At 43.7% G+C, this 13,584-nt stretch overlaps 1 protein-coding gene across 4 annotated transcripts in view; it reads right to left on the bottom strand.

The window, feature by feature from the left end:
* sox6 (SRY-box transcription factor 6) overlaps window positions 1-13,584 on the bottom strand; it is a 136,940-nt gene that overhangs the window by 26,968 nt on the left and 96,388 nt on the right. For 3 of the 4 annotated variants that reach the window (XM_031846355.1, XM_031846353.1, XM_031846356.1), the window contains 2 exons: window positions 11,663-11,786; window positions 7,850-7,929 (listed from right to left, as the gene is read on the bottom strand). In XM_031846355.1, coding sequence (XP_031702215.1) covers window positions 7,850-7,929; window positions 11,663-11,786 — 204 coding nt within the window. The remainder of the gene's footprint in view (window positions 1-7,849; window positions 7,930-11,662; window positions 11,787-13,584) is intronic. The other variant, XM_031846354.1, reaches the window with a different exon arrangement.

A 13,584-nucleotide genomic window follows, 5' to 3' on the forward strand; every position in this document is an offset into this window, starting at 1 on the left:
CTCTCTCTCTCTCTCTCTCTCTCTCTCTCTCTCTCTCTCTCTCTCTCGTCTTTCCTCTCTTTCCATGAGGCTGGCAGAGAACCTCCATCAAAGGTCTTAACTGTATTTCAAAGGCTGAACCCAGAGAGAGACAGCAGTCTTAAAAACCACACAGAGATGGCTTTCATTCAAAATACTTGGAGCCCCTATTTTCCACTCATCACAGAGAAAAGTTTGCAGCCTGGATGCAAGTGTGTTAGCAAAGATCTCTCATTTCTCTAGATCTACACAGCTTCCTATTGAAGTTCCTGGCCTGGGATTCGTCTCCACACAGCCATGTGAGACAGTCCCATTCCACAATGTCAGAAACCCAACCTCAGTTGGACTGCCATCACAGAATATATTAAACACATGCATTATTACGGCTTAGAAACCTGCACAAAGAACTCTGATGTAATCACCGTTATTTTCCTTGGCGATAAATCAGTAAGATGTCCAACTGTTGGTGACATTACCACACAAGAGGGTGGTTCAGATGACTGGGCGAAGCACTCAATAACAGTTGGGCCTGTAACAGGTTTGAACTCTGAAAGCTTAATTTACATTTCCACCACTGGGCTGATTATGTGGCATATACTAAAAAGGGTTGGTTAAAGACGTTGATATGAGGGTTTGGGAGTACTAGAAAAATATCTGGTGAGCCACAGACTGCTAACTGTTGGTTGGATCAGATTTTTGACATAGTAATTCATCCTTTATCTTGGATAAAGCTACAGTTTAACGTCTTGACATGAAGTTGCGCACCCATTTTCATATCATTACAACCTGAAACAAATGACAGACAGCTTTGATGATCATTTTCTGTGCTTGTTTTTCTGTGCCCAGCACTCCGGCACTGCCAAGACTTCTCTTTGCCTCAGGTCTGTATGAATTGGCCACCAGGTAAGGTATGAGATTGGCTTTTGTCTTCTGCTGCAAATGGCAGGTGTCTGCCAAATAGAGCTACTGTCTGAGAAAGAGTGTTACTCCATGTAGCCCTAGACCGCACTTCATCAGACAGATAGCGCCCCTTAGCTCCCCCACTGGCCTCCCGCTATTTTGCTCCTTTTTTTGCGTTATCCAGTCAGATGGTGCTGTCAGAAAGAATCTAATTTATTTTCCTCTGAACAATCAGCAAACCCGGTTTCATTTCCTGGTTCGACTGGTCACATACAGACTGCGTTTGTGTGGATGGGAAAAAGTGACCTGGCCCCGCTGGCCTCACCTTTGACAGTGTGGATGCAGACTAAAGCCAAACAAAGCACTTTATGTTCGCGCACATATCTCCAGTTATAAACACATATGTGCTCCTGTAAGAAACTTTATCGCTGCCACATAAGCGGCAGTACAAAAGGTCCATTCTTCCAGGGGACCTGGGGATAACAACAGCGCATGGGCAGCGGAAATGACAGACCGATTATGTTCCTACAATGATAGCACTGCCCCCACCTCCCTCACAAACAGCCTTTTGTCTCCAACAGGAACAGACACAGTAGCCAACTCTATTTTCTTCACATCTGAGCTAGACTTAGTTAATGTCAGTGGTAAAGGCACTCTGCGTGTCAGTGTGTTTGTGTGGGAGGGGGGGACAGAGAGAGAGAGAGAGAGAGGGGAGTCTCCGTTCACTGGATGTCACTTCAGGCTCGTGTTAGTAGAGGAGCGGAAGTGGAGTCAGATGTTTGCTAACAGCCTGTTGACGAGCATGCCCCTGACCTTAAGTGGGAAGAACTTTATTGTCCCGGAAAAAGAGCATAATTAGGCATTGCCTAAAATTAGACGCAGTCTGGGTGCCCCGTTTCAGCACTGATTAGAGATTCAGTGCCATGGAGTGAGAATCAATGTTTATCCTTTTAACAAGGAACACTCTGCCTCCAAGAGCCAAAGAACAATAAATAAAATCAGGGGGAGAGACAGATGGAAGGTGTGTTAACCCACCATACACTGCTCAAGGGTAGATATGCAATACCTTCAATGAGTGAAGTCTGGAGACCTTTGCCTTAGCATTGGGGTATGTCTCGGTGAAAAATAAATTGTAATTTACAATGCATTACAAAATTATTGTTTGACTCTCAATACATAATCAAGTTAGAAACAACAACCTCATAAAACAGAACAGGAAGTTGTCAATTTAAAAGGCATTGTGGTGTCAAAAGCTGAGGGATTATGCATCCTGCCAAGGCTGGCCTCCCTAAGCAGAAGACATCTGCCCACTTCCCCCAATTGACTATCTCACATCTAATAACCCCTTATCATATCTACTTGCCAGGTGGGGGCGGCAAAAGGTTCATGGTATTTAGGGTCAAGCTGAAAGTCAATACTCAAACTCTGGGGTACTATAGGAGTAGGCAAAGGCCTGAGTGGAGCTCAAGACCCTTCTGTTTCCCTTTTTCCCCCTTTACACTAGTTGTTTTGCTTTTTTGATCAGGGAAAAATATACATCTTCTAAGCCACATGTAATAGAGCCGCACACTATGGGACATCTTGTATGCAAATAAAAAAATAGCAACATGAATATAACAGCTAATGTGGGTGTTAAAAAAAGTATGCTTTGACAGGTTTTGCCTTTCTTCGTAAAACATTATTTCATAATACAGATACAAGACACTTAAATGAGAAGACATGCTAATACAACATCTAAGGTCTTCCTTCTGACCCCATCATTCCCTGCTTCCCAGTAGAGCGGAGCAGATCTCAGCAAGCATGGATTCAAAGTGAGTGCAGCACGCCCAAGGTCAGCCTGTTAGCCTCTGGTAATTAAAAACAAGCCCTCTGAAGGCAGCAGAGGTTAAACGGGGAGGTTCACTTTTCTGCCTGCGACATGACACTGAAATTACACACTCTGCCAATAATGCTAGACATCTCAGAAGTATGATAAGCAACTAAGACCATCTGCCCCTGTTTGTTTAGTAAAACAACAAAGCTGATACTATAAAAAAAAGCATTGATTTCCTTGTAGTGCTCATTAATATTTTTTTTCCTTCTGCAAACGATGGAGCATATTGCTTTACAATAAGAAAAAAAACTTTCAGTGAAAAAACAAATGTCTATATTCTTTTTACTTTTAAAAAGTCAGTCACAGCATGACAATAGTGCTGGAAAATACAGCGGCAGATATTTGTCAGATTCTTTGCTGCCAGCAATGATGGAGCAGTGCGCATTTATAACTGCAGGAAATACACAAACAAACTGCCTTAACAATTCCTAATCCAATTAATATCCTCTGCATTTTACATGAGGTGAGCATTGTCTAATGACTGCCACACTCTTGAAAACATTCCTGTCTCTTTGTGTGCGAGTGTGTCTGTTTGTCAATGTCTCATTCACCTCTGCCTGGCCTGGGTGCTGAGCACTGGGCTGGATATGAGGGCATTAAGTGTGCTTCAGTGCACCGCACCATTTAAAAGGCAGTACAGCGCCAGCCCCGTTTGCCACAAGGCTTGTACAGGCTCATTGCCCAGGGCGACCGGGCAGGCTGACCCAGGCTAGGCCCAGATGTCTGGAGTGGAGGAAGGCGTCCTGGTGCACTGTGCCGATGCTTTCCAGTATGGCCCAACATCTGTCTCATCTGCTGGCACCCAACCTGCTCTACTCTAACCCCTCCCCTTGCCTTTCTCTATCTTACATCTACAGTATACGTATATGTTGAAGTCTATCAGTTTCTCTTTCTCGCACATTCACACACAAACACAGTCCATCATCTGTAAGTGTGTGTGTGGGTTCTCCAGGCCCAGGGGCCCCAGAGCCAGCCCTCCCATTCAGTGCAGCTCACTGCATTATCCACTCTATCTGTCCATCTGTCCCTCTGTTCACCACTGCCTCTATCCAGCTGCTCACATAGCTGTCCTATTAGCCAGCCTTCCACACACAGCTAGCATCGCTGCACTGCTCTGGGTTACCTTCAAAGACCGAGCTCCTCTGCTCATAAACACAGAAACAGCTGCTCTCTACAGTATGTCTGTACTCTCTTTTCTCCCCTCCTCCTCTCTCCCTCTCTCTTTCAAAGTCAAAAGTGCTTCACTTGTTAATGATGGAAGCCGTTTCTTCACATCTGTACTACAGAGGCATTTACATCCAAACAAAAGATAATGTGAGGTTTGCTGCTCTCCCATTTTCTTCCTGTTTGTCCCTGACTGTGTAACACTCTTTCTTATCACTCTAGTAGTCTAAGCCTCTGAGTACTCCTTCAGATGTGTCTGTCTGCTTGAGATCTGGTCCGGGTTGTCGCTGAGCATGTGGGCTGCTTTTCATCTTTACAGTGGGAGCATTAGCTGAGGCTGGGCCCAGGTTTATCATGGGCCTAGAAAGATGCCATGGCAAATACGGCGGATGGTAATTGCGGCGTTAAGTCTTAACTCAAGCGGCTCGACTTCCAGCGCTATAAAGCATAAGGATGTGATGGGCCTCGACAATTCAGGGGGGGGGGGGGGGGAAGCAACACACAGACAGAATGAGCAAAGAAAAGAGGATGGGAGTAATTCAAAGAGAAATACACAAACTAAGATACTGAGAGAGGGTTCAAGATGTGGATGGGAAATTGGAAAAGCAAGACAGTGAGACAGAGACAGCAAGCGATAGAAAATGGAGCTTTGACTGATTGAAAGCAGAGGGTTTCTATTTATTTAGTCCTAACTGTGATACTGCATACAGAGAACCCAGATGTTCTGTTTTATCCAATAACACTTTCTTTAAAATGGCTTAAACGCTAAAATCTGCTTCCAATGATAAAAAACGGGACTTTCTCAAAGGTCCTCCTCCTGTTTACTGGTTCTGTAAAAAGGACGGGCGATGCAAGGTGTAGCGTACACACAGCAAATTAAGTGCTATCCCAAATAGAAAATTCTTTTGTGGAATTAGGGAAATCCCTTTCTTGCCTCTTCACTCAACTGAATATAGTAGGTGTCGGGACAGATTGGGGTACAATCTGAACACAATTTCCTCTGTTAGGTGAGAGGTGTCAGTTGTAATCAGGGAAGGACAGGCAGGGATCGAGCCATTGTTTCCTGCTGGTCCTGGGCTCATCCCCGCTCTGTGTGGCTACTAATGAAGAGGGGCATGTCGCGCTGGATAGTTTACCCGCCTCCTCTCCTGTGAGTTGAGGACGAGAGCCAATCTGTCAGGAAAACATTGAGTGAAATTGCCTTGTGGTACAGCAATGCCTGGTGACAGCCACTTGCAGACTGCCAGCCACCGGAGTGATGCAACCACCTCGTATTGACAAGCAAATTACAGTCTCCAACACTCAAACGCATCCTGGAAGATTCATTTACATCCATCAGCTCTAAGCCTTTGTTACCTTGTTGGGTTTTCTTCTCTTTGGAGAGAGAGGGCGGGGAATAGGGGGGAAGGATCCCAGACTATTATGACAGAGGAGATTGTGAAGCGGCTACGTGGCCAACATTAAGACTGACGGAGCGGCTAGCCTCACTGACTGGATGGCTGATCACATTACCTCTTCAGCATTGTGGGAATTAATTCTTCCAATAAGATAATTTTTAAGGTTCATATAATGCACAATCTAAACTGAGTAAATTGGTGAAAATTATACCTTGCCATGCAGCTGACAGGAAGAGATATTTTAATTTTGGGGGGCAGCCTATTCAGCCATATGTGTGGGGGATTTTGTGTGTGTGTTGATGAAGAATGGGCTTGGAGGTGAAACTAGAAAAGTTCAGAACAGTTTAAATATTTAGTGGAGTACTGTGCTTAAATCACCTTATTTAACTTTCGTCATGTTTTATCCCAAACAATCTTACCAGTGGGGTTTAAATTACAAGTTGCACCATCATAACACTGGACATAATGTGTTAATTTCAAAGTAGCTGTCACATTTCTTTTTTTCTACAGGAGCCCTAAGACACCTCTAGAGTGCAGCTCAGATAATTCACTGCACTACTTTCAACTCAAATTAAATTGTTCTTATTCTGTTTTGTTCTCCTCTGGTGATTTTGTCATTTGTACCTCCGAGCCCTCTCTGTCAAACTCAAACACACACACGTACTGGAGTATACTTTTCAATAGTTTCAGTTTGAAGGAGAAGAGGATGCTGAAGCTATTATTGCTCCAAAGAGAGGAGTCAACACTAACTTAATTCCAGGTCTGGCTTGATATGATGTTTTTAATCATAGCAGGCTCCCAGTGCTTTGTAGAGTAAGTGATGGCAGTCACATGGTTTGTTGATCCCAGCTATGTAGAAAAGGGCATGTTTGACTTGCCTTGCTGTTTTAAGGGGAGTCTCTATGCAGGGTAAATAGCAGCCAGCAGGCGGAATATGTGACAGGCTGACAGACTTCAATTAATGGAAAATGCACCTCTTTTTGTTTACTGTGTTTTGTAAAGGTCAGCCAAGTCATGGTCTTGGAGGCACTGTTTTTACCCCATTCCCAGGGTTAGATACATAATCAGAATTAATCACTCTCCCCTCCTCACCCCAACCTTCAGATATATGACTGTCTCATCTGACCTCATACACCATTATAAATAGACTCTGCATGCCTATCTGAACTACCACTCCTTTCCAATGGACCTCTACATGATACACAAACTAAGCGACACACATACACTCCAGAAACATATTCACATACGCAGTCTCCACCTTTTGCTCTCACAGACACACATCTTCAAACATGAGCAGACTCATTTAACACCTTACATGCTTCCAATAGCTCCTCTCATGGCTGCATAATGACGCACAACTCTTCACAGCCAGCTGCGTGCATTGTTAGAACTTGCCAAGGCTCGTTAACACTGACAGCGGTAACTTCAGAAGGACAAATGCCACATATATCAGTGTGCTAAGGGTTCCTCCCCCTCGGTCTTGAGCTCTCTTGTTTTGTCATGACATATTTCTTTCTGCTGTTGAGCATCACATGTTGCAGCTTTCAATAATGGTTGCCTGTTGTTGACAAAGCGGCATTGGCCATTTAACTAACTGTCAGGATAAATGCTTTTCACTCCTTTATTTGCTTCATTTGTCTCCAAACAACGGATTTATCATTTCAAATAGACTTAAGATCTACAATTACTGCCAACTGCAAAGGAAACTGATAATTAGAGAAGGAGGGCAGCTGAATAAATAGGGTTGTTATTCAGCCTACCGTTTCTACTTGTATAGTTTTGTTTATGGAAATAAAAGTCAGAATAAAAGTTAACAAGGGAATCATTATCACTAATTAGGGAACAAAGATTATGCACAAGCTCAGTGAAGCCCTGGTAACAGTAGTGACAACTTAAAGGATGGAACGAAGACGATTATCTTTATTAAATATTATGGCCTCAGGTTAAGCCCTGACCTGGGTTCAGCTTTTTTTAAATGCTGCATGAGAAAAGTCCTGGAGGAGCCTGTAGGGCTTGGAGCCTATCCCAACATTTTATGTGGCACAACACCCTACTCAGCCTCACTGTGTATAACACAACACATCTATATATTAAAATGACTCAGATTGTTTGCCCACTATTTCCCTTCAGTTGTCTTCCTCGCAGAGATAAAATATTACAGTGGCTCTAATAGACAAAAGCATTAATAAGGAGATTCTTTGCTTTCACAGTCAATCATCTTCTGATAAATTCACTGGCAGGCGATTAAAGCAACTAAAGTGATTCTCATTCTCTTTAATAACTATTATCTTCCTAACTCCTCTGTCTGCTAGAGCTAGTGGGGATAAATCCTCTATAAAACAGGATAAATTACATATGTAAGGTGATAAGCGTGTGTGAGCTGGGGGCCTCCAGGATTATTTAGTGTGCAGCTCATTACTTAGCGTACAGCTGCTTAGCCATCTACCCCGGGCTTGGCGGGCGTCCCTAGTATTCTTTGTCATAGTATTGTACATACCTGAAGCTGAAGGGGGCTGAATCCTGACGCTGCTGCAGCTGCCATTGTGGATGGAATGAACTGCACCGGGTAGTTATCACCTGTCAGAGAGGGAGAGACACAATGCATACAGGTTCAGACAATGAGCCGGCCCACAGCGACCAGGCAAGTGCCAACAAGGATCCTGGGCCATCCACTACTTTACCACAGCAATGTGGCACATTGCAACGAGCCCTCGGCTTCAAGCCCAAACATCTGCATGAACAAAAGGGTAAGCTGGTTTGACTGGAGCAGGATTACTTAGGTAGTTCTACACCATTCCCTCCTTCCTCCACCTGCACAGTACTCCTCCTGGAAATAACTACTACATTGTTTACAAGTTCTTTTAAGGTTCATGTGTGTGTGTGTGTGTGTGTGTTCAGAATACATGTTGAATATCTCCCCTGGTGTTTCATTAGAGATGATGTAAAAGGACCAGCATGTTCTCTCAGGCAGTTCATACAGCTGTGGACTTGCCTGGCTATTGTTCAACACTACATTGTTTGTTTCTGAGTGATAGCTTTGGCAGCACAGTGAAAGCACTTGTATGCAAACTGGTTATAACAAGTGTGTAGTCACAATAACAAGGTTGGAAAAAAACCCACACATTCTTATCTCGCGTATCACTGTGATCAAGCAAGGAAGAATGGGTTCTCCAAATGGTAGCTCTATTTATTACTACTCACTACTGTTGGCCTGCCATCAGCACGTTTGTCAGCAAGGGATATAAAAATGGCTGCTGCATGAATGATATCCACGAGGATGTATAACCGAGTACCAGACACTTTCACACACTCAACCTAGTGTGTTGAGAGGGACAGAACAGACCCAGTGAGACTCGGCAGCGCAGCGTTCATGGGTGGGGGGGGGGGGGGGGGTTAAAGGATGTGTCTGGAGGAGGTGGGGTGCACAAAGACAGTTGGGAGGGGGTAGTTGCCCTTCGCTCAGACCCCACTTCTGCCTGTCACTTCATCTCACAAACATATGGAGCCATTAAGCCACAGACAAGGTAAATGTATATACCTTCTCTTTCACTTTGCCCTCGCCTGCTCGCCTCACTTTGCAATCTTGTACAGCACAGCACAATGTGATACAGGCCATGGAAATTCAATCCCCATTTAGTAGCAAATAAAATCACACAGCAGAAGTGGTTTCAAATAGTGCTGGCTTGGATGTGCGGGGGTGCACTGTGGTTATTTCTACACCTCCCTTTTTTTTGGTATCGCTTTCTCTCCATCTCCCTCTCTCTGTGCCGTCTGTGACGTAGGGGTTGGGAATAATAAATGGCTGGATGTCTTTGGATGTCATGTGAAACCTGGGGAGAGTCATGTGCTAAGTGAGCACACCACCACTGCTGGGGGGGTCTCGGGCTCCAAGGTCTCAGTCTTGGGGGCACACAGTCGAGGCACCAGACTCCAGCAGAATGGGCGCTGTGCCAGGTTAACGTCACTGGTGAAAGGGAATTACATTTAAAACTGTGTTTTGTATTTTACTGGCCATGGCTGGTCCCATGCCCAGAGCCTGGACTCTGAATGCAAAGGGTGGGGGTGCAGGTGACGCCATGGTCACATCAGGCTGTATTTCCCTGCGCATGCGGTGCCATGAAATATAAGTCATAGATCTGCTGAAGGTTGACAGATGTAGCGGAGACCTTTCTTAGAACAGATCAAATGATGATGAATGAAGTATATGACGACAACCCTCAAACTTGATCTTCTCTTTTCACTGGCTTTTACATTCTATTGAAATACCAAAGCTGTTAGCAGAAAAACAGGCTTACATGAAAATAAGAAATATCAGATGAGGCCATAGAGTAAAACAAAAAAACTTAAGTCACCAAACTTCATTTAATTACAAGAAAAACAAAACACATTGTCCTAAAAACCTAAAATGTGGTAAAAATACAAGATTTGAAATAAAATAGCAGAAGGGAAATGTCAACTGTCAGCAGGATGTCTATGTGGAAGACTGGCAGAGGAGCCCAAAGACTATGGGGTCATTCTGCAAGTCCATTAGAGGCACATCAGACTGAATGCCGCCATGTCTGTGTAAACAGTGCAAACAGACAGGGAAGTCTATTTGTTTAGAAGATGACTTGATGTTTCTATGACTGTGCTTGTCTACCATGCAACACCAGGCCATTGAGCACAGCCAGTGGATGGGGTGATGACTTACCACTACGGTGCCAGAATGACTCTGTTGCCATGTGAGCACCACAGGGCTGGGGGTCATAAGCAGTGGTCCCTGGGAGCTTTCTCATAATGATATCAGATTAGTGTGCCTTAGTCTTGGAAGTGAATGCTTGGCCACTCACTTCATGGAGAAAGGACACGGCAGCATCCTGTATACCCTGCAGGTGGTGGTGATAACATTGTACTTTCTGGATATATGGTGTATATTGTGTTGGCCGTGGAGAAATAATAGAGGTTTTCAAATACCTCTCCTGACTACACGAGTCATTTTCAGACCCCCTTTGCTTTTTCTTCATGAACTCATGAATTATGCAGGACCTATACACATGGCGACCCCTGACCATGATTCCGTAATAGCTCCTGTTATTTGAACTAAAACATTTTCCATGTCAGACCTATTGCAGAAAGCACACAAGTAAAAGACTCCCCCTCAGGCACTTTGTTTAAGCTGTCATGGGTCCATAGTTTCAAAATAGCTGACTTTCTTTTTCATTCTGTGGTTTTATAGTTAATTCATTAACTGCACTACCACACCTTTTAATGTTCTGCTGCAAACCTGCTGACTTCCCAGTGCTTCTTTTTCTGTTTTTAGACCTTTTCCTTGTTCCGGGCCTGTTTTATAACAACCAGGAGGACTTTCCTTTTTCAAGCTGACTAATAAATACTTTTCTGGACAGTGAGGTTTTCACTGTATCCTTCTATTTGCATGTATGGGAGTGAGAACTAAAAAAACAAAAACAACAATTTGATTAGATAACTAAGAGACACATCTAAAAAAAAATTGCTAGGCTCTGGGATCAAGAAAGCCATGTGAGGGGAAAAGGTTAGAATGAGAAGAAGGAAGCATTGTAGGTCATGCCTATTTGTTTTTATATTTTAAATAAATACATTCAAACTAGTATGTGGTGGCACATCTTTAATTCTCTCAAGGATATAAGGGTGTATGAGGTTACTGCTTTGGCAGGGCATTGGTTAACATGTTGAAACAATTTTTCTAAAAACCTTTTTCTATTTTGAAGGCTGTGGAAGGCTTCTCTTTTACTTAATTCAAACAGACAAATGGAAAGAAAGAGGCATGCTGTTACAGGCAATAAAAACAGTTATACATCCAGGAAAACCTGTTCCTTACATCATCCAAGCTATCCACCTAGTAATTGTCTTTTAATTACTTAATTTCACTATCAAAAGACATACTTGTGTGAAACTGTAAGAGGGGAGTTGCTCTCTATGCAAATAAGAAGGGGAAGACTTTTCATGCAGGGTTCATCTCCCAAACCTCCGACAGTGGATACAAAACAATTACAGAGCCAGCACAGTCCTGAAATATTCTTTAATGTTGAAGACGTGTTGACGTTCCATTGCTTCTCTACCTATACCTATTGTTCCACATGGACTATAACATTCCCAGTCCTTGGTCTCAAGTCCAAGTTCAGACAGAGCCGAGCATGCCAGCGGCCTCGGGTGTGAATCAAGCATTTGTTTGTTGCTGTGCGACTGCAGCAACTTTTAGACTAAAAATCATAATTATGAATTTAAGTGTAAGGTAAAAGGCCATGGCAAGAGAGAAAAGGCGGAGGACAAAATGAATACTTAAGTTGCATACCTGGCTTATAAGACATTCCCGGAGGGAAGAGAAATCCTTGCTGGGCGGCAGCTGCTGCTGCCAGAGTGCGCTGGTCGTGTGGAAAAATGGGGATCATGAGCGGAGACATGTGACCCTGGACCTGCTGAACAGATAGGGAGCAGAGATCAGAGAGAGGCCTAAGCATAGGCATGGTACACAGAAACACAGAGCCCACTCAGAGGGAGGCCAGATCACAGCTCCTGCTAACGCGTGCTGACAGGGGCTCTGCGGCCCTGACGGCCGTCCTGTGCTCACACAATACCTGGCCGAGCTACGCCTGCCCTTAATCCAAACCACAATTTCACCTCGGTACATCAAAGACCCCCACATATGCACATATTGTTCCAGCATCCGTTAGAAAAAGCAACATGAAGGAGAGAGAGCAGAGAGGCTCAGTAGGTCTGTACGGATTCTTTGGAGAATTACTGTACGTGTTGAGAGAAGCATTCACCGGCACGCTTGCTGTTGCAGTAGATACAACATGTTAGCAAGAGGATTGCTGAATGTTTTACACAGGCGACCCTCACCTCAAGGGAAGATCAAATTCTCACATTATCTTGGATGATCATTTATTTAGATGATAAAAGCCTGAAGACAATCCAGTAATTTACTACAACAGTTTTCAGCAGAGGATAAATAGCAGGCAGTTGAAAAATGCTCGCCGCTTGCTGTATTTCATTTTAATGTCATTCTCTGACTGTCTGTTCCACTCACACATTAACCTTCACCATCCAGTCTGTTGCTGACTTGCCTACTGGGAACATCAACTCAAACCCACTGCATGTGTGTGTCAGGGGTTGGTGAGTAGCTTACATCTCAAAAGTGGTGCGTGGGGGTTTTGCACACATGTTACAAGGTCCAATCTTACTGTCATTCTCTGCTTCCTGAAACTCTATGATGGGGAGCAGCACAGCTACCATGGGCCTGCGATGGTTAATCTAGCACTGAGCCAGGCCACCTCAGGGGAACCTGCCTGGAAAATGGGTTAATAAAGGTCATCCCCCAAAATAAACACTTTACAGAATGTTTCTCCATTCAGCCCTCCTTAAAATCAACTCGCAATAAAAACGGGTCTGGGTGCAATTACTGCCGCATGCATTGGGGCATGAAATCAACCTGCTCTGAGCAATGACTTTTCCCCCCATGTTCTGGCTGAGGTCTGCTATGATATCCACTTTTTCAGCATGTGCTGCTCCCCCTGAAGACCCTTTCCTGGCTTAGTCGCACCCAGTTTCTCTCAAAGCTAGCACGCTAAACCTACTTAAAACTACTATATTGATCTGTCTAGAGGTGCCGAGCTAGACTGAAAACTAAATATATAGAACCATTTTATGCCTACTGAGCTTTTACAGAAGTGCAAGTGCAGAAAGTGCATTATAGAAGAATAGAAAAGTATGTAATTCTTCCAAAAGTAAATCTGTAAAATGTGCTGTTGCTGGAGAAAAATAAATGGCCAAGGAGACTGTGACAAATAACCTTAAATAAAACATTGCTTTATAGGGATTTGAGTTCCAAGTTTCCAGGCTGACTGGATGAAAGATGAATCTTGGCCTTGCATGTATGGAACATATGGAAAAACACAATAATTAATGTCACAACATGAGGTAGGGCCAGTGACAGGCAGGGGGAACACTGGGGAACACAGCTTTTCTCTGTCTGTGTATTTGGACTGTAAAACCAGATGGAGTCTGTTGCTGAATGTGCGGTAGTCACAGGGCAGCAAAGGGCTCCCTTAAGTCCACATCGCTCCAAGTATGTTACATGTGTTGCAGGGTAGTTCATACATTATTTTCATGAATTAACTAACATGCCTCAGCAGTAAATTAGAAGGTACTTCAATTTTTTTTTTTAACTAAATCATTGACTGTCAAAAATTATATATATATATATATATATATATA

Source organism: Anarrhichthys ocellatus, unplaced genomic scaffold, assembly GCF_004355925.1.
Source record: "Anarrhichthys ocellatus isolate YVR2014 unplaced genomic scaffold, GSC_Weel_1.0 scaffold6, whole genome shotgun sequence".
NCBI lineage: Eukaryota > Metazoa > Chordata > Actinopteri > Perciformes > Anarhichadidae > Anarrhichthys > Anarrhichthys ocellatus.